The sequence below is a fragment of the Phalangium opilio genome, unplaced genomic scaffold (assembly GCF_054372755.1).
Source record: "Phalangium opilio isolate 3A_F unplaced genomic scaffold, DU_Popi_V2 ptg000011l_1, whole genome shotgun sequence".
Classification (NCBI taxonomy): domain Eukaryota; kingdom Metazoa; phylum Arthropoda; class Arachnida; order Opiliones; family Phalangiidae; genus Phalangium; species Phalangium opilio.
This window is the reverse complement of record NW_028324147.1, coordinates 1,585,154-1,612,237: the sequence shown is the minus strand read 5'-3', so window position 1 is coordinate 1,612,237 and position 27,084 is coordinate 1,585,154. Positions and strand designations below refer to the sequence as shown.

Sequence of the window (27,084 nt, the reverse complement as noted above, 5' to 3'; positions counted from 1 at the left end):
AGAAAATATACCGTCAAAAATGTCATAAATGCATCTAGGTTCCAACGTAAAGTTACAATGTTTTTGTAATATTCCCCCCCGAAGTACCGGCTTTCTACAAAGGAGTTTTAAAGGATTGAAAATATCAAGGAAATAATGAAACCGGGAGAAACTATTTCCGGCTTTTTCTGATTGGTTAATTTTCTGTCTAGCTGCGCTTGAAATACATAGTTACGTCACTGACTAATGCCGGAAGTAAACTTATATTACCGGGAATTTATAGTTTAAGTTTAAAGTGGTCGTTTCCACTCCCGTTAATTTTTCGTCTTTGGTTTGTGGATTTTTTTTTTGATCGAGGGGCCCTCTCTGGGCCCAGGACGAAAGACGAACAAAGCCGTAGAAGAGAAAGGAGCAACATCGGAACAGAAAGGACGGTGAAAGGTTGTGGGAGCAGCCAATTTTAACCATCAATAAAATGGCTGAAACGGAAAAAGAAGGTGCAGAAACAACAACAACGGAACCCACTGCAAAATCCATGCTTGGTAAGTAACCTTAAATTACTAATTATTAAAGTAAAACTAACAATACGATCGAGTAACGAGTTAGGCCTAGGCTTAGACCTCGTTGGCCCCCCACTTTCCCCTTTCCTTTTTCCCCGGGGGGCCTCGACTTTGTGCATTTACCATTGAAAAAGGATAAAATAGCAATAACACATGAAAATTTATGTTTATTGTAAGAAAATACAGTGATTTCAATAGAAATATATGGAATTTATTTTAAGTATCTGTGAAATCCCATTATATTTGTTCCAACCGAGGCTTAAACGTGGGGGGGGGGAAAGGCATGAAAGCAAGGCGGGAAACTGGCGAAGCCGCGAAAGTCAGCTTTTTCTTCTTCTTTTTTTTTGCCTGCATGGCGTCTCCTGATAAATTTAGCCTTTGCATCGCCTTATCAGTTCACTAGCCTATCTCTCGGAATAGAAAAATAGGCCTTGGTTAATTTTAGAGATATGATTTTATAGAATGGCATAAAATTAATCTATAAAATAATTATTTTATAGCATCAAGAGTGTCTGGAACAGTAAAATGGTTCAATGTTAAGAACGGGTATGGATTTATCAACAGAAATGACACTAAAGATGACATCTTTGTACATCAGGTACATGGGGGGAGGTGGAAAAACCACTTAATCATAATTATTGACTCATAATATAGATAATTTTTGATGACGTAATTTTTTTTTTATTCTAGACTGCAATCACGAAAAACAACCCAAACAAAGTAGTAAGAAGTGTAGGAGATGGTGAGGTGGTTGAGTTTGACGTGGTTGTAGGAGAAAAAGTAAGTTTTAAAGATATTAAGTTTATTATTTGTTTAAAGTAAGGCCCCAATACCCGAAAATTAGTTTTCTAAAAATTACTCCAGTAGTTAAATACCCCCCCCCCCCCCCAATTGCCGTTGTCAAGCTGAAACAGGTTGTCCAGTCATGGATAAAGAAGGCTTGGGCGCTTTATAGGATGTGCAACTCCTTACACTAAAATGTAGAAAAGTCGATACTAGCGCCGCCTGGAAAGTCTTATGTGAAAAATAAAAACACTGGAGATAAGAAAAAAAAAATTTGTTATTCTTGTTGTTTTTTCTTGGGCGTCATCTGCTAGGATGCGTTTTTTGAACTTTTTCTTCTTCTTTCTATTCGTTTTTATTTGTACACAAGCAATTCCAGCGCTGCTAGCCAGGAGGCGCTAGTATCGACTTTTCTACTTTTTAGTATAGGGAGTTGCACATCCTATAGAGCGCCCAAGCATTCTTTATCCATGCTCGGGTGGTTATTCGCGGGTAAAAACAAGTCACGTAAAAATAATTGCGTTTTAGCTAGGTGTGGTTGGGGTGGGGAGGGCGTGTTAGTTTCATAGGTCTTTTTGTCTGTTCAGCCTCCACAGACAAACCAAAAATATACACACTCACAGATCATAATCATGTCTTTCCTAATAAAAGCCTTTATTATTATTATTATTATTATTATTATTATTATAATGTAGATAAAAACCTATATCACACACACACACACACACTTTGAAGGGTCAGGAGATGTTTTTAAGGACAAATATAAATAAAAAAACCATTGAGTTGAGAAAAGTACCACTAGCGTGGCCTTCCATCCACTAGGATATAAGACCCAATTAACTATGTCACGTGCTTGGGGTGCCATCCTTGTGCAACCAAGGGAACTAAAAGAAAAGGCGGGAAATTCAAGTTCATAACATCAGGATGCTAAAATCTCCAAAAACATCTCTGAAAACATTAGGAAAGAAAGAAGCTATTTGAAAGACAAAACTGATTCTATTCTACCTTTATTTACTGAGGAAACGACCCTTACATTTCTTATCAATGTTTCGAGATGGCGACCGCTGATTAAGTTGATACAGGGTTCATACAAACCTGGAAAACCAAGAAAAATCAGGGAAATAAATAGTTGACAAAAACGTCAGGGGAAAATTCAGGGAAATTACGAATTTCTAGTAAAATTCAGGGAAATCAGGGAAATTTGCGTCAAACAGGGGCCGAGTAATTAAGCAAAATGTTCGTGAACATACCCCCTCCATTGGATTAACATTACACTATACTTTGGAGGCTCATAAATCTGGTTATATTAGAGATATGAAGATGTCCTTTGAGTATGTTATAGTCCAATTTGTTCCCCATTTAACCATACTATAAACTTAGGGCTACGACAAACAGGGGCCGAGTAATTAAGCAAAACGTAAACAAACAACCCCCCTCCATAGGAATAGCATTACACCCAACTTTGGAGTCTCATAACTCTGGTTCTGCTAGAGATACGGGGATGTCATTTGAGTATGTTATAGTCCAATTTGTCCCCCATCCAACAATACTAAAAACTTAGGGCTACGACAAAAGGGGGCGAGTAATTAAGCAAAACGTAAGCAAACAACCCCTCCATAGGAATAGCATTAGACCCAACTTTGGAGGCTCATAACTCTGGTTCTATTAGAGATACGGGAATGTCCTTTTAGTATGTTATAGTCCAATTTGTCCCCCATCGAACCATACTAAAAACTTAGGGCTACGACAAAAAGGGGCCGAGTAATTAAGCAAAACGTAAGCAAACAACCGCTCCATAGGAATAGCATTAGACCCAACTTTGGAGGCTCATAACTCTGGTTCTATTAGAGATACGGGAATGTCCTTTTAGTATGTTATAGTCCAATTTGTCCCCCATCGAACCATACTAAAAACTTAGGGCTACGACAAACAGGGGCCGAGTAATTAAGCAAAACGTAAGCAAACAACCCCTCCATAGGAATAGCATTAGACCCAACTTTGGAGGCTCATAACTCTGGTTCTATTAGAGATACGGGAATGTCCTTTTAGTATGTTATAGTCCAATTTGTCCCCCATCGAACCATACTAAAAACTTAGGGCTACGACAAACAGGGGCCGAGTAATTAAGCAAAACGTAAGCAAACAACCCCTCCATAGGAATAGCATTAGACCCAACTTTGGAGGCTCATAACTCTGGTTCTATTAGAGATACGGGAATGTCCTTTTAGTATGTTATAGTCCAATTTGTCCCCCATCCAACAATACTAAAATCTTAGGGCTACCACAAACAGGGGCCGAGTAATTAAGCAAAACGTAAACAAACAACCCCCCTCCATAGGAATAGCCTCACACCCAACTTTGGAGGCTCGTAACTCTGCAAAATTCAGGGAAGTATATGGGGAAAACCTGGAAATCTCAGGGAAATTTGTTTTCCAAAAGTTGTATGAACCCTGTTGATAGCTGTCCTTTCAAAAATGTCCCACATGCCCCAATAGGCACGTTAACGCAAAAGGCCACTGTAGTGGTACTTTTCTCAACTCAATGTAAAAAAACAGCGACCCTGCCTTTACACATAGTGCCCTTTCCGCCTGAAAATGAATCTCTCATTCTAACTACCGCGCGGGTGTTCCCCATAGAGTAATGTCAGTTCTACTATGCAAACGTCATACCATAGAGTAGTGTCGGTAGAGCGGGGAGTAGACTGTGTATCCCTCCCTCTAGGCGCGCTTTTGTAAGAGGGGATACTGTACGCGCCTAGTGGGGGGATGACACTTAGCTAAGATATAGAAGGGTATGACGTTTGCATACGTAGAACTGACATCTAGCTCTAGCTCAGTGCCATCCCCCCTACCAGGTGCGCACAGTATCCCCTCTTACAAAAGCGCGCCTAGAGGGAGGGATAAACAGTCTACTCCCCTCTCTGCCGACACTACTATATTCCTCCCCATCCCCGTGCGCCAACCCAACAAACCGGTCTATAAAGAAAATATTTGGAATTCACGCACATCAATAAATCGGCTTCGATACAGCCGTCCATCAAATAAAAACAAACTTGAGGGTTGTCGCAATCTAACTGGGTGGATTCTTTGACAATGCCAATACTGTTTCAATGTTAAGTTTAGTTCCCTTAAGGTACGCGTTCCTGGTAGTTTCTATCTGTGACAGACTAGATTCTGCACGCAGCGCGACACACCTATATCATCCCATTAGCAGTATTCTGTGTTGAAATAAGAGTGTTAAGAAGGAGAAAGCGGAACCAAAAGTTAGGGAAAGAATTTGAGAAAGTCCATACATTGAAGAACATGTGTGCTGAAAAACAGTGTACTGAAGGGAATTTTTGAAGCCTAATTACCCGAATACACAGGAAAAAAAAAATTGGGTACCCACCCTGATAACTATTCGTGGTAACTTTTAATACCCGAATTTTACCCAAGAACCATTTTTCAACTAAGCCTAATTACCCTAATACCTGACAGAAATTCGGGTACCCGAACACTATTAGAAATTGAAAAATCACCGCCCGCACACGTCTAGTTTAAACCCACGTGGTACAAGCTATGGTTATTTAATAATTTAAAGGGAAACGAAGCGGCCAATGTCACCGGCCCTAATGGAACAGCGGTTAAAGGTAGCCCTTACGCCGCGGATCGTCGTAGATTTCGAGGTAGATGGTTCCCCAGACGCAGACGAGGAGGCAGCGAGCGTCGAGATTACAACAGAAGGGAATACGACGACGATGATGGGCAAGAACGGGACGGAGACGATGACGAACAAGCTGATAACAGCGGAGGAGGTGGAACTGGAAGTGGAGGAGATACCGGTTCAGGACCTCAAAGAGGCGGTGGTAGACCCATGAGAAGAAGACCCGGTCCCGGTCAAAGAACCAACTTTAGAAGATTCTATAGAAGACCCAGGGGACCCCCCAGAAGTACCGGTGGTGATGATGCTCAAGACGTGAGTTTAACAGGGCTTTTAGACTCTTAACTTCTTTTCTCCTCTAATAGCAACAGTTGCATGCTTTTAATTTATTTTTCTTCTCAAATTTAATCTGGCATGGTTTTGCAATCTCTTCTATTAACTGTTTTTTGGAATGGTGTTAGTGTTTTTCGTTTTAAATCTCTCTCTTTTAGAAATTAATAAATATCTGAAGAAGGGGGGCGCGGGATTTATATTATAAACGCGTTAAATAAGGAGTTATTGATTTATTTAGGGTTTAGATGGTTATAGGGTGTCTTTATTTACGGAAGGAATCCCCGCAAAATAGTTGAAACCATTCCATAATTGGCGAAAAGAAGTAGATGAGGGCGCTGTGTTAGCTTTTTTTGTCTTATTGTAATTATTGGCGCGCTCCGCTAACATTCGCAATCACAGTCTAGAGATGACCAAGAGGGCGGAGGCGGAGATCGTCCTCAAGGCGGTGGTGGTGGCTATGGGCAACGACGCCAGCCTAGGCGCTTTTATCGCCGTTATTTCCACCCCAGACAAAGACGCCCCCGTAGTGACACTGAGGGCAGTCAGAGCGGAGTAGAAGGAGATGCTAAGGCAAGTTTCTAATATACATTTAAATCATCATGGCTACTAAAGAATAGTTTTCAGTGGGTTAATTTAATCATCAAAATTAGTTTTTATATCTATCTTATCTTCTTAGTTTCGTTAGAACAGTATCTTTTAATTAATTTATTTATTAAGCAAAACTTATTAATATCGAGTAATAATCATGCTTGGGTTTTATTTGATTTTTTTTTTATTAATATACGCCAATATTTTGTTTTTGTTTTTCCTTTTTTATACACTTATTACTTTTGCAGATGCGCATGAGCAAAAAAAAAAAATAAATAAAAAGATTTCCATCATTGTTAGGAACTTCCTTAAACAATTTTCATTCGTTTTACGAAATATAGTTCAAAACGTCTTCCCCTTTGACCTTCCTCTTTTATTTCTTAACGAATAATAATTAGGATAATGAGAATGAAGACGGTGGCTCGCCAGATCAGCCCCAAAGAGGTCAAGGTTCGCGCCGAAGACCCCCATTTAGACCCCGCCCTAGACGTCGCCGTCGTGGACCTCCCAGAGCTCGTAACGCTGATAGTTCTACGGAACCAAATGCCGCTGATGGGAATCAGGATGGAGGAGGGAATGATTCCGGTGGCGGCGGCGGTAATGGACCATCCGAGAAAAGCAACGCGTCTAAGGGCTCCGATGGAGGATCAGGTGGTTCGGCGCCGCCCGTCAAGTCTGAATCCAAATCGGGAGGAGGGGAAGATGGCGGCAGCGGCGGCGGTGACTCGCAGCAGCAGGATAAGGAGAAAACGGTAAATTAATAATCAATTTACAAGCTACTCCCCCCTTTTTTTGGGTTTTTTGTCTCTTACTTTTTAAAGAAGCGTTATTTTAGGCTCTGTAAGGAAAAACCCATGAAAGAAAATAATACACTTTTGTTAGATTCTTATAAATGTTTTGGTCTTAAAAAAAAAATAAACAACAACAACAACAATCCCCCCCACCTAAATTTACAATGAAAAAACCCTTACCTAATAATTTTTTCAAAAGATATAATGACATGTTTTCCATTTACAAATAAATTTTTTAAACTTAAAAAGAATAAAATTAAAATCCCGAATTTTCGGTACAAATTTAATTGTATTGCGTAGTCCTGAGCGGCAAAAATTAATTATTTTTTTTTTCGGCCTATTTTTTTTTTTATAATTTGCGGAGTAATTAAAAAATATTAACCAACCCTTGTGACCTGACCATGATTGATAATTGTAAATATGTTTTTAGTATTTTTTTGGCTTAAATTTGCTCTTAAATTTTTTTCTCTTCAAAATTGATATTTTTCAAATTTCAATTCAAAATTACTTCGTAATTAATTAATTAATTAATTAATTAATATACACACTTTGGACCTTAAATTGACCGGTAATTTAATTTTATACAAACAACAAACGGAGACGCTATTCAGTTCAGTTCAGTTTATTTAGTATATTAGTAAAGTTTTAACTTAAGTAACTCGTGTGTTTGTTAGATTTTTTTTTTTTTTTTTCGTGTTATCGATAATTTTTTTTTTTTAAAAAACAATTCCTTTGCTTGACTATCAGTCCGCAACTCCGAAAGAGAACAGTGGTGGCTCTGCTACGACTGATTCTTCTTCCGCTCCATCTGCTGAAGCGACCGTATCTGCCTGAGAAACGTTTTTGGTTTGTTTTTTGTTTCGATTCGCAGTTTAAAAAAAACAAAAACCCGATAGAAAAAAAAAATCTATTTTTTCTTTAATATCTTTTGTTTTTTGTTGTTTTTTTTTTTTTTTTCTTATATAATATCCCGCGATTTGAAACAAAAAACTTGGTAAACAAAAAAAAAAAAAAAACACAAGTTTAAAATTATATAAACAAACAAACAAACAAACATCTTTTTCTCTATAGGGTTCAGAGTAGATCAGGGTGTGTTTTGTAATGAATTAATTGTCCTAACACCGTGAAAAAAAAATTAATTAATAAAAGAATTAAATAACATACGTAAAATTCGAGAAAAAAGGCATATTATCTCCAATCTTTTTGTCCAACTAAAAGAGTGCATGTTTTTTAAAAAGCGACGAAACAATATGAATGTGATGCACATGTAATTTGGAAAGAAATAATAATAAGTACCAGTAAACAAACATACAAACAAACAAAACGAATATAATTAATATACAAAATTAAAATAAATTTTCCACCATCATCTAACAAGTGCGATAATAATAATAATAATATCAAAAATACCGTAACAAGCACGTAAACGTTTAAATAACATCCGTAAAAAAAAACATACTTTTTGTAACATCGTACTATAATTAATTATAAAATATACAAAATTACTACCAGCTAAACAAATATTTAGCGAGGTTTAATTACACCATCGTTATTAAATAATATCAACCGAAAAAATGAAATTTAGGGGAAAAAACAAACATAATTTTGTTGCTCCATCAATTAATATCGTAAAATAATAAATAAATATACAAATAATGGCTAACCCCCCCATTAGAAGTAAAAAACTAAAAAAGAAGATTCAATGAAATATAAAAATAGTAACAAGGCTGCCACCAAATTGTTGCCAACAACAACATTATCGAAAACATAATGAAATTATAATATAAAACTACAGGAAACATAACGAAAGAAAAAAAAATACAAATTTATATATTGGTTTCTATGAAGTAATTTATTTCTTCAACAAAATACAAAAAAAAGATACAAAAAACAAAACTTCCGTAAATGAACTGGAAGACAAGAGTTTATTTTGCAGTATATTGAAAATATAAAATGATAAAAAAAAAAATATTATTTTGAACAGGTGGCATGTCATTTGTACAGCTATTTCGAAACCATTTCTAAAAAGGCATGTGCATTTGCAATAAAATTATTGACAGCAAAAATATCGTCTCTTTATTTTATTTCGCAGAAATTAGGCTTATCGTTAAGCCTAAACGTGCCGCTTTTGACCGCTCTTTGACCTAATATTCAATGTCCCGCCAAAATTTGTATCACGTGACTCATTTTTCGGGCCTGGCGCTAGTAACGTATTCCATAAGTTTTTTTTTTCTATATAGAAAATGGCTGAAAGTTTGGATTAACGTTCGTTTAATATTTAATTCAAATTAGCTTTAAATACTTTATTTTTAGAGTTATTTTCCCAGCGTTTAAACGTAGATGTATGATTTTTCCAGACGTATCGACGCTTTTTGTTTGAAAGTAAGTAACATCTTAATTATTTAATGAAATAGAGCGTCTTCATTTTGGTGATGTTTTTTAAGCCTTGGCAAAAACCAGTACTCTTATTTAGCCTTGGTTAATTTTTAACATGTTTAACTTTAATTACCATAATAAATAATGACTTTTAAATTAATTAAATCATAAATATAATGAAATTTATTGATTATATATATATTTAATATAAAAAGGTGTTGATGCAACTCGCGTTTGAATTGAAAATTTGAAGGTGAAGCCCATGCCCATCAGGGGCTTCATTTGTCAATCAAAAAATGCATTGTTTCACTTTTAAACAGTGGTGGGCAAATTCGCGAATTTTTCGATCATTCGCCGAATTTCCCCCCGCTTGGTAGTACAACGTCATTCGCGATTTGCCCAACACTGCTTTTAAAATAGAAACCGGGGATTAGTTTCTGAATAATTAACGTATTTTCAGGTTTAACTACTTGGGAATGCAAGATGCAATCCGTCACTCCCCCTCCCTTCCCAAAAATCAAATTGAAAGAATTAAACATGTATTTGAAATGTATCTTATGTGGTGGTTATTATATAGATGCCACAACCATTATAGAATGTCTTCATTCTTGTAAGTACCTCCATATATTTGTCCATAGTGTGTCTTCAGTTAGCAAACGCTTTTTGAAGGCTCTTTGTATAAATTCAAACATTGTTTTTGCAATGCTAATGTCAAATACTCTTAATCTTATAAACAGTTTGCAAGACTTGCATTGTAAAATACTTACAAACTCATAAATTTTGTCCAATATGTGATGTTCAAATACATAAAACCAGGCCTTTAATTAACATAAGGTGAATTAATGTAAAATTTAAGGCTTTTGCGTTTAAATACTCTAAATATCAAATTAATTCACAATAGGTCAGATCAAACATTGCAAGATATAGTATACAAAGCAGTTCCAGGGCTTTTTAAAAGTAAATAATATTTAAACTGCACATTTTTTAGCTTAATTAAATAAGTATTTATAATATTTAAAATATATTGTAAATCAAAGGTGAAATGAAAAGAAGGAGGGAATTCTTTTCCAAACATCCTGATGCAAATGGGATGGGAGTTCCCACGTCTAGTGAAGGAAGAGGTGAAGTTTTGGGTGGAGAAAGACTTATATTTACTCCTGAAGACTATATCAACATTTCCTTGGAAAGCTGTCCACCGTAAGTTTAATATTAATTAGTAATTACTAATTACCGAGTGATTTTATTTTAATTAAAAATAATTGAAACAATATTAACTGTAATTTTAGGAATGTTCCTTTCCCACCTCATGGAAATCTAATCTCAACATTGAATGACTGGCCCGGGGTAATTAAAATTAACCAGAAGTGTATAATTATTAATTAAACTAATTAATAGTAATTATCTTTTAAATTTTAGAATAATAGACGGTATTTCCGATGCCCTGGAAGTTTAACAGTAGCTCATTTAAAGAAGCTACTAAGAAACAAATATGGATTGAATCCAAATTGTAAAGTAAGCCATATTATTTACTATTCCTCTTATTATTATTAATAACTATTATTCTAAATAAAAGCAAAAATAATAATTAAAAAGTTTATTTTGAGTTCAATTAAACCGTATTTCTTTTGGAACAGATTGATGTATCTTACGTTCACGACTATTTGGATGAGAGTTACACTATGATTGACTTGGCATACATTTATTCTTGGAGAAGGGTATAAAGACTAAATTATTAAATTAATAATTAACTCCTTTCACATCCACAGGCCTTAGACTATTTTTAATTATTTTAACCAAATGGGTACTTTTACTTTGTTTTTTAAATTTCAATTACAAATAAGAACGGGGATCTGAGACTCTTTTATCAAACCGAACACGATCTTATGTTAAAAAGAAGGCGCATTGAACATTCTTTAACTTCTACCGAGGAAGTGACGGAGATTGATGTTAATAATCATCCTGAAACATTGAAAGAACAAACTGAGAAAGTTCTAGATGGAAAAGGTAACAAAAACCATGAAGAAACGGTTGCCAACGGAGAACAACCTTTAAGTAGGTCGGATGAAGGCGTTTCCACTAAGGATGGTATTGAAAAACCGACTTTAAGTGATAATAAACGAGAAACTGAGAAAAAATCAAATGAAGAAGAAGAAATGGCAAAGGTTAAAGGTGAAGAGAAGAAGGTGAATGTTTCAGAGATGGAGAATTCTCCGAAAGAAACTAGTTGCAACCCCCAAGATGTTTCTAGTAGTAAAATAACTAAAGATAATTTTACTAAAAAGACTCCACCCCCTTTGCCCCCTCAGTTTTCTTCCCCTCCTCCCCAACGTATTGGGGTTGAAATTCAACCAAAATCTAATGGGTCCTCATCCCCAATTACGAAACATAATGGTTTAATAATTCCCCCTGAAAATACTCATCATCAACGTCCGTTAGCGGCGGCCCCTCCAAAAGACAACAATAATAAAAGATCTCCCATTTTAGCCAATAAAAACGTCATTGTTTCCAACTTTACCCCACCCATCCCTGATCATTTGCAACATATGTTTGCCACCGCTAATCCTCATAGTTTGGCTCATTATCACCAATTGCAACAGCAACATCAGTTGCATCTCCAACAACAGCAAGAGAGAGTCAGGCTTAGTCCTAATAAGGCGAAAACTCCGAATGATCAACAGAATTTACAACAAACGACGACGACTTTACCACCGCGTAACATTCAACCTTGTCCTCCCAATATGGCTCCTTTGAACTTACGCGTCAATGCGGGGGGGACCGCGCAACAATCCCCTCAAGCCATCGCGCCCTTACACGCCCTTCCGCCAATTCCCGCTTTGACCCCGGTAAGAGGAATTCAACCCAAACCTCCGCGAGGTCGCAAAACCCCTCAGAGAAGGAGGACGGTTAAATTGCTTCAGGGACACGTTGGACACACTGTACAACAACAATTACAACATCAGCAACAGAAACAACAGCAACTTCACGCCCAACAACAACAACAGCAGCAACAACAACAGCAACATTATCATAATTTAATGGTTCACAGCGCTCAAGTTCAGCAAATTCAACAGGCAATGTTGGCTGGACAGTTCTTTGGTCAAGCCAGGTTACCCATGGGACCTTTTAGGCATAACGAACACCTTAATTTAAGTATCGCCCAAAATTTGACGGATAATTTGCAACAACAGCAACAGCGAATTGCCGCGTTTAACGCTGAAAGAAACAGTCATTCTTTACCCCCGCGTCATAGACTTCCTTTACCCATGGAATTGAGTAATGCCCAAACAATCCCTACGCAAACTACAACCACCACAACAACATCATCATCCTCCTCCATCGCGTCATCATCTGAAAACCATTCCTCCACCAATCAGAGTTCCCCTTCTTCGACTAATCAAACTCCCAATTACATTAATAAAATTTCGAAATCCGTTGTAAATTCCTTATCCCCTAATGTTACTGTATCCTTTAGTAACGCTAATAATTCTTCTACGCAAGTTCCTACTTCAACACCGGTGTGCCTTACTAATACAACTACCCCTTCGTCGTCGTCAACAGCGGTTAATAGTAGTACTACTAGCAGTTCCACTCATAATAATAATAATAACTCTATTACTACTACCACCGCGGTTAGTAGTAATCAGACTACAACTACTACCACCACTTCGACAACGTCAACGTGTAATAAAAGCAGCGAAAACTCTCCTCCAAGTACGGCGGCGGTTAAATCGCCCGTTAAATTATCTAGGGTCGCGAATTATTTGGCCAAATGGCAACCCGAATGCGAACCTACTTCCCCCGAAGCTTACGATATCCCTAATCCATTGAACAATACCGCCGGGACGAATCTAGGCCTCGTTGATAAGAATGGGAAAGAGAAGGACACTGTTGTACCGGTTAATAATAATAATGAAACATTAACCAAGTCAAAATCTTAGCGATAAACAAACAATGGGTGTTTCAAAAATGTTGTACAGAATTGGTTGGTTTTGTCATACTTTCTTTTTATAATTCAATAAAGGTTGTTGATTGCACGGTGTCAACCCGGGGGGGGGAAGGGGGGTTGTTTGTTTATTTCTCACGGTGCCTCAAGTAAACAAAATTCAAAATATAACGATGCCTTAAATGCAATTTTTTGCATGATTTAATACACTCAAGAATGTGAAAATACTCTTGTACAAAATATATATATATATATATATATTTTTGATTTGCAGTTTTCTTTGATGAACAGAGTTTCAAAATTTTGCAGTAGGCCTAGGCCTATTTTTAGCCTAATATTATGAAAGTGCCTGTAATTGTAACTCTGTAGTTTCTTCAAACTACTGATTAATTCACTTGGTCCTTTTTTTATTTATTTAAAAAAAGTACAAAAAACAAAAACAAAACTCAGGGGCCTAATTAATATTCAGAAAGATTTAATTGAAAATATTTCAATTAAACTTAAAATTTTAGGCAAATTTTTTTTTTTTTTTGACGAGGTTAACTGTAATTTTATTTTAAACATTTTAGGCGTAGAAAAGTTCTCTATTTAGGCCTAGATCTCTCTCTCTCTGCAAATTTTGACGTAAAGTGCGGGAATTCGGTTCCGTTTTAACTGCGACGCGTTTTAAGGTTGTGTTGGAATATTTTTGTTAATATTGTATATAATTAAGTGTAAATTTTAATTATTTTTCACGGATATTAATTAGGTCTAATATTTTTTAAAGGTCTTATGTAAGCGTTTGTTTGAGATTATAAAAGAATAGGTGTTTTTTTTTTTTTTTTTAGGAAACCGGGGTTTCATGTATAATGTTTTGAAATTGGGATAATTTGACTCGTTACCCTTTATAGATTAATTAATTCGTAGATAATTTTGATTAAATGGCTGAATTTTAAAGCTGTTTAACGTTCCTTCAGCAAGCCCTCTAAGTTTCTAATGGTACTTAAAATAAAAAATAATACTGCTCATAAAACTTGTTGCCTTCGGAAGTTCGGAAACGGTCTTAAAACTGTGATTTTGTCAAATTATAATAAATTTCACTGGCTCAATCAAGAAATTAAATATAAACACTAAATTTGTTGGAAATATAGAACACTATACCCTTTCGGTAATGATATGTTAGTAATTAACTAATTAAAATCACGTATTTTACTATAGGCGTGTAATGACAAAAAAAATAAGGCACTGCGTAAACTAAATTTAATTTTCTTTTTTTTTTAAGCACAGTGATGTCACATTGATTTGTTTTTTTTTCTTTCCTGTTTAATGTTAGGAGTTTAACTTTGTTTTCTCTTTAAAATAATAATTAAGCTACTTTCATATGTAAATAATTAAAAATGTATCTATTTTATTTTCTAATTTTAATCTCTTTTTTTTTTTGTCGGTTTTTTTTTGTTTTAGCTTTTAATTGAAGATTGAAATGGGATTTTGGTAAGTTTTTCATATCAGTTACAAAACTCCAGCGAAATTATTTGGAGGTAAAGGAAAACAGGATATTTTGCATTTACGGACGGTTCAAAGGTAAATTCGATGGAGTGGACCATCAAAAAAACCCCGTGTGCTTTTTCTATGGGACACTAAAGGTGGAATTCATAAACGTCGGACGCAACGCAATTTAGTACAGGCAAAGGCAGGGCGTCGTGCGCAAAAGGCGGAAGTTTGCGCACGACGCCCTGCCTTTGCCTGTACTAAATTGCGTTGCGTCCGACGTTTATGAATTCCACCTTAAGCCTAAAATCTGATTTTTTTCACGTTGTAACATATAAAGGGGAAGGGTCTCATCTACAAGGTTTCATTACCTGTAAACTTTTGGTTCTTATTACGTATTTTTAATATTTATTGGACGTTTAAGGTGTATTGTAAGTGTTCGTGTCATTTGTCAGGGAAGACCTGGAAAAATTAGGGAAATTTGAACAAGGGGTCTCAAAAACATCGGGGAATTTGAAGAAGGTGTTTGAAAAAGATGAGGGAATTTGATTTTATAATATAAATAATTCAGTCAAAGATTTATAGAAACAATAACGTTTATTTTTTCTTCTTCCGTTTTATTTTATTTTCTCTGGCAAAAGTTTTTTTTTGTTTTTGGTTTTTTTTTTACAATATTTTGTTTTCTTCCAAAGTCATGATCATGATATCCTCGATTAAAATGTTTTCATTCTACTTGTACACATTCAATCGTATCGTTATAATTTGTTTATACTGAATTTGTACTGTTATAGCCACCACGAAAGAAAAAAAATCAGATATTTCAAAAAATTTAATCTATTTACAAAAATTAGAGAGTTCTTAATTAATTCAATTAAATTCACATCGCGAAAATTTTTCATTCTCCATTAATATTTACATTTACAAAATTCAAAATCATCTAAACACACCCCCCCCCCCCAAAATGTCCTATGGGCAAAAAGTTAATCGCGTTTAATATTTTAAGGAGTTATTTTAATTGAAATTATAAGACTGGTAGATCGTCCTAACATAAGTAAATAACTTTTCTATAAGTCTCCATGTTATACCGAAACCGAAGCCAGGGTTGTAATAGTTCCTGGAAAAGTCGGGGGGGTCATAAAGGTCAGGGAATTTCATGGTACTTGTCATTTTGACCCCAAAACATTAATAAGACTTTTCAGGGAATTAATTTGAAATTAAAAATCTATGGTAGCAATTAATGCATATACACGGAGACTTATACATAATACCTCTGTCCTATTATTGGAGTTAGAACAGCGGCGGTAATTAAAAGAGTTTCGAGTTATTAATTAACTTATTAATGATCATACATTGACAATTTATCATTATTAATTAATACAGGTTTATATATATGTATATATATATAAAAAGTTTGTATGCTTCTTTGTACAATATCGGAAAAAACCCTTATATGAGCATTCGAAGAACACTTATTGCCAAAAAAGATGGCCTACAAAAAGAGTGGGAAAAAAAATAATGCGAGAGAAAACGTATGGTGGTTTTTTTTCTTTATTTATTTTTTAATATTTTTCAAAATAGGTTTTTTTTATTTTAATTTTAATTAAGATTAAGAACTATTGCATACGTGAATGTCTCTTCTTAATTTTGTTTTTTTATTTATTAACACTGTACAAAAGGGGCGGGGATTTATATCCTGTTAGAGATTTTTTTCCCCAGCCGTGAATTAACCTTCAATTAATTCCTCATTTTTTTTTTTTTTTAATTTTAAAAAAGAAAAATACCGGTAAAATTAAATTTAAAAAAAATCAATCAAGAAACAATAGAAAAAGTTCATTAACATCTTTCTTTTAATTAGGTAAATTTTCAGTTAAAAGTTTTGCATTGCGTTTCTATAACATGAAAACTGACCTAATTTTGACCTATTTCGACTTAATTAAATTCCCCTTTTCATTTTAATTTGGAAGAAATTTAATTTTACCGTTTCCCTAATAAAAAATTAGGCTTAGAGTTGCTTAATTAATTTTAATTTACTTATTGTGACAACTGTTAATTAATTAATTTCCCCTCCGGTAACTGCAACGACAAATTGTTCGGGGTTAACCCCCACTAATTACTAATTACCCAAAAAATAATAATGTGGCACTGGTATTTAATTTTAATTCAACTATAATTAAAAATCAGTTTAATAATAATTTTAATTAAAAAAAAAGAAAAAAAAAGGAAAAAAAAGTTCCCAAATAACAATTAAAGTTCTTACGCTGTAACCGGAATGTTTTCCTTCCACTTATCACAAGTATATCCTATTTAATTAATTTTAATTTTAAATATATCTGTAGCTTGATTAAATTAAATCCATTGGCACACAGATAATACTTAATTTAATTATAAACAATTATCATATTTAATTAATTAATTAATTAATAAAAACTAGGGATACTTTTTAATTGTTTCTGGCTGGTTTTGTTAGCATTTTTATTTATATTTTACGTGTGTTTGTTTGTTTGTTTGTTGGTTTATTTGTTTTCCTCCCCCAAATATTTATTTATTTATAAACAATATTCCGTTCTTTATTATTAATAATTAATTTCTTTTATACAAACTGAACTGAAATGAATATATTGAACTCGTTTTTGAATCATTTTTTAATTTCAGTCTCCCGCCGGCGTTTCTTCTTCCGCGATTGTATCATTTGTGGGCGTTCCTTCTCTCTGATGGTTAACGTTAATTTCTTCACCACCGTTTTCTTGAATAGGAAGTTCACCACCGCCTTTACCGGTTTCATCTGGAGTTGTACCCGAAGAATTGCTACCTTTTCGACGGTCAAGACCTGCGTTTTAAAGATTTAAAAAACAAATACAAAAGTGTGAGTAACTTAATATTAATGTCTATTTTTGGTCTAAAAATCGCAATTGATAAATATTAATGTCTATTTTTGGTCTAAAAATCGCAATTGATAAATATTAATGTCTATTTTTGGTCTAAAAATCGCAATTTAGGAGTTAATGTCTATTTTTAGTCTAAAAATCACTATTGAGGAGTTAATGTCTATTTTTTAGTCTACAAATCACAATTGATAAATATTAATGTCTATTTTAAGTCTACAAATCACAATTGAGGAGAAATTAATGTCTATTTTTAGTCTACAAATCACAATTTAGGAGGAATTAATGTCTATTTTTAGTCTACAAATCACAAATGAGGAATAAATGTCTATTTTTAGTCTACAAATCACAATTTAGGAGGAATTAATGTCTATTTTTAGTCTAAAAATCGCAATTGAGGAATTAATGTCTATTTTTAGTCTACAAATCACAATTTAGGAGGAATTAATGTCTATTTTTAGCCTACAAATCACAAATGAGGAATTAATGTCTTTTTTTAGTCTACAAATCACACAATTGAGGAGTTAATGTCTATTTTTAGTCTACAAATCACACAATTGAGGAGTTAATGTCTATTTTTAGTCTACAAATCGCACAATTGAGGAGGAATTAATGTCTATTTTTAGTCTACAAATCACAATTGAGGAGGAATTAATGTCTATTTTTAGTCTACAAAATCACAATTGAGAAACTTGATTATCAAGTCCTCCTTAGAGTCCTTACCTTCTGGTCTAAGAACTAAGTAAGACAGAATATCGGAGAGAGAAATGACCCCGATAACTTTATCATCAATATCAACCACCACTAAACGATGAACCTAAAATTAAATTAATAATTAATAAGTTATTAATATTAATATTGAAATTAACTAAATTAGTAAATTTGCAATTAAATGAGTTTACCTCTGCTCTAACTATCCTTTCCATGACAGCACCTAGTGTATCATCTAGTGTACATTTCATTACACCTTCAAACCACTAAAGAATAAATAAATAAATAAATAAATTAATATTATCGTAATAATTAAATTAATTTAATTAAGATTAAGAAAATTAAATTAGTTACTTGGTCTCTATGTTCTAGGGCTTTCTTGATGGTAATATCAAGATTATTATAAGTTTTCTCCGCAGCCAAATTCTAAAAATATATTAAAATTATAATTAAATTAATTCAATACTAATTAAAAATGTAATTAACTTACAATAACGTCAAATTTAGCATAAATATCAACAACACGTCCATTTTCATCTACAACAGGTAAAGCGGAAATTCTCCTTTCAATGAAATGATTTAAAACGTCTATCAATGAGGTACTGGCTGTTGTCTATTAAAACAAAAATTAGATATTAATTAAGATTAAATTAATGATAAATTCTAATTACCGTGACGATGTTATGAAATGTTCCGATTTTTAATTCCCTTAATGTTTGATTCAAATATCCCGGATGTGGCAGATCATAATACTGAAATATAAATTAAAGTTTAATTAGTTTTAATTAATTATTTTAATTATAATTAAGTCTTACATGTAAGAAGAGGAACTTCAAAATCCTTTTATGGGTCAAAATATGTAGGACATTACCCGTTTGAGGGTCAACAATGGGCAAACGATGGACTTTACTGTGAATCAAGGTTCTGATGGCTTCAAATAAGCTATTAACAATAATTAATTAATTAAATTAATTATTTAAATCACAATTACTAAGGAATTTAATTTAATTTACCTTGCGTCTGGGCCTATGCTGACTAGAGGTCTTGCTTTTTCTTGCAAAACACCTAAGTTAATTGAAATTAAATTGATATTAATTAATATTAATTTAATTTAATTTAATTTAATTTGAATTAATTAAATTTAAAAGGGTTAAAAAAATAATTAAAAAACTTACTTCTCCATGTTTCGAGTTTATGCTCCTCTAATTCCTCCATTCTTACCTGTTTGGCGGCATTTAATTAGTTTAAAATAGTAATTAAATTAATTAATGTAATTAATTTTAATTATTACCGTTTCACCACTTACGCATGGGCTTTTATAATACGTCCTGAGAATATGTATGAAGTCGGTAATAGTAAGCATACCTTTAAATTAATTATAATTAGATTTAATTGAGATTAAAGTTAAATAAAAAATAAAACTGACCAACAAATTCTTGTTTGGAAGAATCCCATAATGGTGCTGCCCTGACGCCTTTAATTATGATTAATTAAGATTTAATTTCGGGCCTTTAATTAGGCTTTTAATTATAAATAATTAGTTACCATTAGCAACCAAAGCAAAAAAAGCTTTCTTTACTAATAGCTGTGTATCGAAAACGACTAATTTGGCACTAATAGGAATGAGATCATAACAACGATAATACATGAAGAATTTTGGAAAAATTTTGTTTTCATCTTCCTCTGGAAACGAAATAATTACTTAGAAAATTAATTAATCTTTATTAAAAAATTTAAAGGGCAAGTCTCAAAAATTACCTAAATCTTCAATATCTATTTTATTACACGGCGAGTCAGAGTTTGGAAGCTAAAAGGTTTAAATTATATATTTAAATTCAGTAATTCTTCAACAGTTTCGAGAAAAAAAAACCCCCAATCAATGTGTCAAACTCCTCAAATAGCGAAAATAATTGATTTTTTCCCTACTGGAACTCCACCTTTATGTAAAGAGGTGTGTCTGGTTTTCCCCATTTCCTATTGGATAATATTTCTACCCCACAACAATGGCCAGCATAACTTGGCTTTTATGTCGTAATTGTCATTGACAAGGCACATTACGGCATTTAAAAAAATTATTTGACAACGTTACTCTTATCATAACATCCTTATTTTTGATGCGAATAACCTTTAACATGACTGTTATCACGGCTAATTAACTATAATTACGAATATTTAAGGAAAAATCAACCAAGCGGAAAGGAAAAACACTTCAAAGAGAGTACCGGGGAAATGAAATCATTTCGTCAGCTGACACGGCCGAAGGGGAGGGGTTAAAATTTAAAGGGTCATAGTAAAGGCAAAGTGAGATTAAAAAATGGTTTCTAAATATGTCAACATTCAAGGCTTACCCGCGTTTTTTTGACCAAATGTCGTCCCGGATTACGTAAACGCATTCTTCCTTTATTTACAGTTACAGCCATTTAATATTTTTTGAAACAAAAAACGTAAATAACGGGGATGTACAGAGAATCCGTACTCTCTTTGGCGGGAGATCTACGCGCTCTGCTGGGGACCTAGGGTCGCGAGTCGCCCGCGAAAGTGCGTAGTCTACTACCGTTGAGGGAGAGGGAGCAGCACCGGGAAGAATCGATAGCGGGGGCTCTTCCGCGATAACTCTACACCGGTACACCACTTTCCTATCTCGGGAGCGAAAAAAATCCACAAAACTATTCCCAATTTATTAACATAGTGGCCGTGTAAAATTCGACCTACTTTGTCTTTAATTAAAATAGCTAATTGCATTGTTGCCAGCTTAGACATAGATTCTCTATCTGTCTCGGGTCAACAACGGCTTAACATTGTTGCCACTGCCAGTCGTATTGTTAATTTCTTTTTGCCACCTGTCAGATCCTGTCAAATACCCCAGTAGGGGTCAAATACTTTAGGCCATAACCTTACTGATTTATTAAAAATACTGTAAAAGCCCTGTAAACAATTTTTGACACATACCACGTTTTTAGAATTACTTATGTTTAGCCCTATTGTTGTTTATAATTGGCTAATCTAGGGTCACGTGATCAGTGATATACCTTTCTACGACACTTTTTGTTTTACATAATTTACATATAAATCGGGCTCAAATTATCCCCAATTTAAAATCTTATTAATTTCCAAGTTTAAGCTTTGTTTTCCACTTAAAATTGATTAATTACGGCTTCGAATTAGTTAAATCAGAATTTCAAATTCATGACATAGGTACCCGACTTTTGTCATGAATTTGAAAACAATCAGCCAATCAAATCCGAGAAGATGACGGTTGGCAAGAAAGACGGTAGAGCCGTCAATAATGGTACGCGTGTCGGACCGTGTCCCAAATTAATATTAATTATAAACGATTTTAATCTAATTAATCTACGAAAAACATATAAAACTGTTAAAATAATCGTAGATTAATGCCCCTGTGAGCCTAATTTAGATTAATATCCGCGTGATTGGTGTTTATTGAAGTGGTAATGTCACTGTGATCAACCGGTGTTCGAAAAATCCACCCTCGGGGCAAGCTCGAGGGGTAAGCCATTTTTTCCGTCGAAGACAACGAGCGGCTATGCTAATGCTATGCGGTATGCAACGAGATAAGGGACGTCCCGAACCCCCGAAGGCCCAAGGAATCTCCATTATGAATATGGACTGGACTTGATTTGAATCATTCTACGTGGGATTTTCTCATCGAATAGATTAATTTTCAACTATTAATTGGTTCGTACCAGTTTTAATTGTTTTATAAATATTTTTGGGGGTGGTTTTAAATTTCTTGGGGGTTTTTCGTTATGGTTTAAATTTCTTGGAGGTTTTTCGTTATGGTTTAAATTTCTTGGAGGTTTTTCGTTATGGTTTAAATTTCTTGGAGGTTTTTCAGGAGTTGTTTAAATTGTTTGGGGGATTTTTTCGGTGCCGTATATAAAATACACAGGATTTAATGATAGACAATAGCCATGGATTGACATAGGTTATAGTTTTTTAAACAAGCCCCAAACCATCATGCCACTCGAGGCCATAACCTTAAACTATTTCTCCCCCCTTCCCGCAAAAACCAATTAAAAAACTCCTTTTTTCGACGAACCATTCCTCTCTGGAACTCTTTACCACCTGATTTGGTCTCCCTGACGTCCCTTCCTCCTTTTAAAGTAGGGCTTAAAAAATTCCTTCAAGTGTAGTAAATCTCATTGTATTTTTATTTTTTATCTCAGTCAATTTGTATATTTTGTACATTATTATTCTATTGTTATATTGCTTATTTCGCTCCTGGAGCTGTAAGGCGTTCCACGCCCTAGCTCGTCAATAAACACGGAACAAAAAAAAAAAAAAAAAAAACCCCTTTATAACGGGACGGCTCACCAGAGCCAATGTTTTCCCCCCTGTCCAATTTTTTTTTTTAATTTTTACACCCAGGGTGCAGCACATACGCAGAAAACATTTTTCTGGGTAGTCCACAGCCCACTCGATCGCGCACCATAGAGCTTTCTCGCGTATGGCTTGATTTATAATAATTTTGGGGACTTTATAAGATATTTTTAGGCTTAGCAATTAAAAAAATAAACCCAAACAGTAAATAAATATAATATAGTACTCACTCCTCTGGAGTCTCTATGAATAAGGGCAGTATGATGGTCCAAACAGTCCATTGACCGTTGACCTCCACCCATAGAAGCTCGCCGTCTTTCGGGGTCAACCGAGTGACGTCGAAGCAAGGCACCTTAAATAAATAAATTAAAATTAGTATTATAACACCTACCATATATAGACTATGAGCTTAAGAGTATTACTGGCTTTAGAAATCATTATCCTAAATGAATTCTTTTAAGTTTATGGGAGTTAAATAGGGTTTTAAACAATAAAAACAGATGACGCATGCATAGAATTTCATATTTCAACCTATTGTTGTAAGGGGAAATTCCTAAACACGAAGAAGCATAAAAATATTTATTCAATAAGCATTTTTTCCATCACAATTTTGGAATATTTATATTTATAACCATGTTCACGTGATTGGCGGTAGGCGGAGCCACCCTAGCCCTAGGTGCTCGTAGGGTTAGGAGAATGTACAGGGTGAATAAATTTCAGGGGTAAAATGTACCAGATGTTAACATATCGCGGAGTTATATCTAATATTAACTCTCTCTGTGCTTTCGACGTTAAGCCTTGGCGGTTGATAATATATTATAATCAAATTAATTAATTAACTCACCATAATTTTCTATCGCTTCTAAAATGGCTGTTGATGTTTTTCTCTCGGCGTTATTATAAATTAAAAAACTTCTACAAGATGGTACCCGTTTTAAGGGATGACCTTCACCTTTGGGATGTTTGACCTTTGACACGCATCCACCCATTAGCGGGTGAACCGCCCTAACCCTAATTAGGCTTAGCTATACTCACTGGCTATAACAATAGTCTATATCTCGCGCGCGACATTCACGTGAGCTTTATTTTATTTTAAAACACTGCATGGGGGAATTGTACTATTTTCTTTTTCTCTTCCTCCTCAACCGATACGCGGAGCTTTTTCTTTGGATCTTCCTTAAGACTTTTTACATTTCTCCGCTCGTGTGTTTTTGCTTGCGCCTTTTATCTTTACAACTGTTAATATCTTCAAGTCCCCCCCAAAAAAACGAGAGCTTAGTCGTATAACATTTCGAGACAATTATTTACAAATACATTTTACAACGCCGAAGTTGTAAAACAAACCGTATCACTATGGAGTAATCGTAAAAATAAATTTTTTTAACTACGTCACTGTATGAGACACTGGGCTGCCTTTAGAATGTCATCACCATGGAATTGGGGTTTGGCAAACCTGCACCTAAAGACACAACACGTGATCGGGATTTTACAAGATATTTTACGCGTCAGACAGAGTTGTTTCTCTAACTACACTCCTCCCCCGCCATCCACCCACGTTCAAGAGCAGTTTGCAATTATTATATACTTGAGGCATTAACTTTAGGTCACCTTGAAATCAAAAGGTGACTAATAAAATCAAAAGGTGACTAATAAATCATAATGACGTGGTACATGAATTGTTTCAAATTGAGTAACCTGATTTTGGGAGATTTCTGTTTAATTTCGCGCCATTTTCATCCCAATATTTCCCGCCTTTTTCATCCCAATATTTCGCGCCATTTTATTCCCAATATTTCGCGCCATTTTATTCCCAATATTTCGCGCCATTTCCGTCGCACGAGAGCTCGTGAGATTTTCCAAAACATATCGCGCTCAAAAAGATGAAAAACAAATGTCGTCTGCTTAGAAAACAAGATTTAACTTAAATTTTCTCTACTAGTCAAGTTAAAACTAGTTAGTAAACTGCTCTTAAAAGAAGCAAGGTGTTTGCGCGCGCATTGATACCAATAATCAGGGAAGAAACACATTTTTTGGCAATCTTTCATAATTTTTTTTTTTCTTTTTTACTTTTTTTTATTTATTTACGTTCACCCTTGGCCCGTGTAACGTGGGAGTGAGTTCTTTTTTGAAAAGTAAACCAAAAGTAATACGAGGCAGTAAATGTATTCCCTCATAAATGCTTGGGTTGGTTTTTAAAATAAGTTGTTAATTGCGTTTAATTGACTTGGCCGGAACTTTTTACGAATTTTAATTTTTCCTAACTCTTAAATATGGCAACCCTGAATATTTAAGGTCACGTGTTCGCCTATCCTTATCACCTCGTAATTATATTATTTATAGCCTGGATCGCATTTATCTTAGTCTATAGGTACCGTACCTTATAAGCCTTGCCAATTATATATTTATTAACGCGGTCTACATTTTTGTTAATTAGGTTACGGAGAGCTTTATTATTAAGAGTTATAAAACCAAAGCCTTAATTAGGTTTATTTTTATCTGTTATTAAAGCTAATACTTTATTAATTAAATGCCATAACGAAGAAGAAAAAAAATAGGCCAAATTTCGTCTACTGAAGGTATTTGACCTTATAAGCGAGGCTTAACCTTATTAACTTTTAATTAAACTTTGTCCATCAAAGGGTAATTTAGAAATCAAAATCCCTTTGTTGTGATGATGATGATGTGGATGAGGAGGATAAGAACGGGAGTCAGAATTGAAGCGGAAAATTCCATCATCCGCGAAATTAGAAATTCCATCAACGTACGAGCGATGATCTATAAATTATTTTTATCCCGCCATATCGAAAATTCTTCCCTTTTCCCGCGCTACCGGCTTACATCTATAATCCCAGCTTAACCCTCGACCGCCCTTCCCCCCTCTTTATATTGCCTACATCATTCAAAAGGTCCATAAATATATCACTTCAATTTTGGGCTGGATTTTATTCTCTGAACTAAATTATTTACAGTAGAAAATGCGTTTTTTCCCTAATTTTGATTATTTTCTACTAGAAAAGGCTTAAGCTAACCTCCACCACCCCTTCGCGCCTTTTTTTTTGTCGCGCGCGATCGAGACTGTCTCTATTTATTTATTAGCGCGCGCGATTGAGACTGTCTTTATTTATTTATTAGCGCGCGCGATCGAGTCTGTCTCTATTAATTTTCAATCATAAACTTGTTAAGCCTATTTTTCAAAACTTCAATTGAAAAGTCACGTGACAGTTATGGTTTCGCGCCCGTAATTGTAATACAAAGGTGTTTATAATTATAGGGTTTATTATAATAATTACCATTATTAATTATCGCCATCTTTAAATAAGCAAAGCTTATTAGAGCAGGGATGGGCTGTTACGGAATTCCATTACAAAAGCAATTTCCGTTATTTTGTTTTATAATAAACAAAGTGTTAAGGCCTTTTTTAAAAAAAAAGAAAATATAATCTTCGATGGTCACGTGACCCCTTATGTAAATTTGAACGATCCACGTGTTGATTCAAGGCGACCTTTTAATACAAAATAGGAAATAGGGCGTTCAATATTTTATATTATAAAGTGTAGGTAGTTTTTGGCGCCAAATTTTTCATATACGAGGCTAAGGAATAGGTTTCAAAGTGTATCCAATATTCGACTATAGTGTTGATATGAGAAACAAACCATCTTCACTTTAAAATGCACGCAATATTTTGCAATATTTTTCAAATCAAATATGAAATATATTTTCACGTGAACTATATAGCTTTAGCCTTTTTTATGTCAAATTTATAGTTGATAAAATAGTTTCTGACCCTGCTGTGGATGGAGGAACATATAGTCTTTAGACATTACTCGCGCCTTCCAAAAATCCCTATAACTTCCTCTATAACGGAAATAGAATCGTATCTGATATCGGAAATCGATAGATTGGATTTTTACTTCCGAAAACTCTTCTCCCTCAGCTCAGCTCGCTGCTATCAAGGGCAAATATACGTTACGTATCCGGGGGGAAGTAAATTTCATCTTGAGAATGTAATACAGTTAAGACTAAAAGATGGGTTTGAATAGACTCGGTAAAGATAGCGTACTATATGCCCTTTTCGTTCTAATTCTTTTCAAATAGAGAAAAATGGCAACCATTCTCAATATTTTTTTATTCTTCTTCTTCTTGGGTTCTTTTGTACCCCAAGATAAAATGAAAGTGTACGGAATCTCCTGCCTGCCAGAAAACGCTAGGATTTTAAGGGATAAATGGAGCTTTTCGCTTTCAACTTAAGTGGGTTTAGGACGGTGGACGTGAACATTTCGTGGGTTCTTATCTCTTAGGCGTGATAACTTGGGATATCTATCTAAGACTTAGGGGTAGGTACCCTAGTAGAAGTTACCCATGGAATTCCCAGGGTTTTTAATGCATCTTACGGTAGGGACTAAGAAATGGATTCGTTCTTTTTATGTAACATCGAATTTATTTTTTGCTTTTTGCTTTTTGGAGGGTAATTCCTGAAAGGAAATTTGCTCTGTAAGAATAGTGGAATAAAAAGAAAGAATGGGTATCGAGTTACTCCATTCTACTATTGTTTGGTGTAGTATTATTTCCCCCCCCCCCCCGAATTTCTCTGGTGACTAACAGCAATTCGTAATTTTATAAATTTAAAAGAGAAACGCTAAGCCTATTTAATTCGATGTATATTTGTTGCCATACAATTTTGCTAAGCTTAA

At 34.4% G+C, this 27,084-nt stretch overlaps 3 protein-coding genes across 8 annotated transcripts in view; 2 read left to right on the top strand and 1 right to left on the bottom strand.

Annotated features, from left to right (window-relative positions):
* Positions 1-348: 348 nt before the first annotated feature.
* LOC149709747 (uncharacterized) lies at positions 349-8,739 on the top strand. 2 transcript variants are annotated; one of them, XM_089857769.1, is made up of 7 exons: positions 349-521; positions 1,040-1,137; positions 1,230-1,319; positions 4,902-5,276; positions 5,694-5,864; positions 6,281-6,634; positions 7,421-8,739. In XM_089857769.1, exons 1-7 carry the CDS (start codon positions 455-457, stop codon positions 7,505-7,507), a joined length of 1,242 nt encoding a protein of 413 aa, XP_089713895.1. In that variant the 5' UTR covers positions 349-454; the 3' UTR covers positions 7,508-8,739. The 2 variants fall into 2 exon arrangements, with proteins under 2 accessions (XP_089713895.1, XP_089713896.1); XM_089857770.1 differs by lacking the exon at positions 5,694-5,864 and having other exon boundaries at positions 351-521.
* Positions 8,740-8,858: 119 nt separating this feature from the next.
* LOC149709746 (uncharacterized) lies at positions 8,859-14,390 on the top strand. Its single transcript, XM_089857747.1, has 9 exons — positions 8,859-9,055; positions 9,510-9,659; positions 9,787-9,883; positions 9,951-10,006; positions 10,087-10,246; positions 10,336-10,393; positions 10,466-10,561; positions 10,684-10,764; positions 10,891-14,390. Exons 2-9 carry the CDS (start codon positions 9,533-9,535, stop codon positions 12,985-12,987), a joined length of 2,772 nt encoding a protein of 923 aa, XP_089713873.1. The 5' UTR covers positions 8,859-9,055; positions 9,510-9,532; the 3' UTR covers positions 12,988-14,390.
* A 647-nt stretch (positions 14,391-15,037) lies between these two features.
* SNF4Agamma (SNF4/AMP-activated protein kinase gamma subunit) overlaps positions 15,038-27,084 on the bottom strand; it is a 69,179-nt gene continuing 57,132 nt past the window's right edge. For 4 of the 5 annotated variants that reach the window (XM_089857749.1, XM_089857748.1, XM_089857752.1 and 1 more), the window contains 14 exons: positions 22,624-22,745; positions 19,811-19,859; positions 19,598-19,735; positions 19,479-19,526; positions 19,344-19,417; positions 19,228-19,273; positions 19,066-19,117; positions 18,868-18,994; positions 18,724-18,804; positions 18,543-18,665; positions 18,407-18,478; positions 18,244-18,318; positions 18,065-18,158; positions 15,038-17,286 (listed from right to left, as the gene is read on the bottom strand). In XM_089857749.1, coding sequence (XP_089713875.1) covers positions 17,108-17,286; positions 18,065-18,158; positions 18,244-18,318; positions 18,407-18,478; positions 18,543-18,665; positions 18,724-18,804; positions 18,868-18,994; positions 19,066-19,117; positions 19,228-19,273; positions 19,344-19,417; positions 19,479-19,526; positions 19,598-19,735; positions 19,811-19,859; positions 22,624-22,745 — 1,280 coding nt within the window. In that variant the 3' untranslated portion in view covers positions 15,038-17,107. The remainder of the gene's footprint in view (positions 17,287-18,064; positions 18,159-18,243; positions 18,319-18,406; positions 18,479-18,542; positions 18,666-18,723; positions 18,805-18,867; positions 18,995-19,065; positions 19,118-19,227; positions 19,274-19,343; positions 19,418-19,478; positions 19,527-19,597; positions 19,736-19,810; positions 19,860-22,623; positions 22,746-27,084) is intronic. The other variant, XM_089857750.1, reaches the window with a different exon arrangement.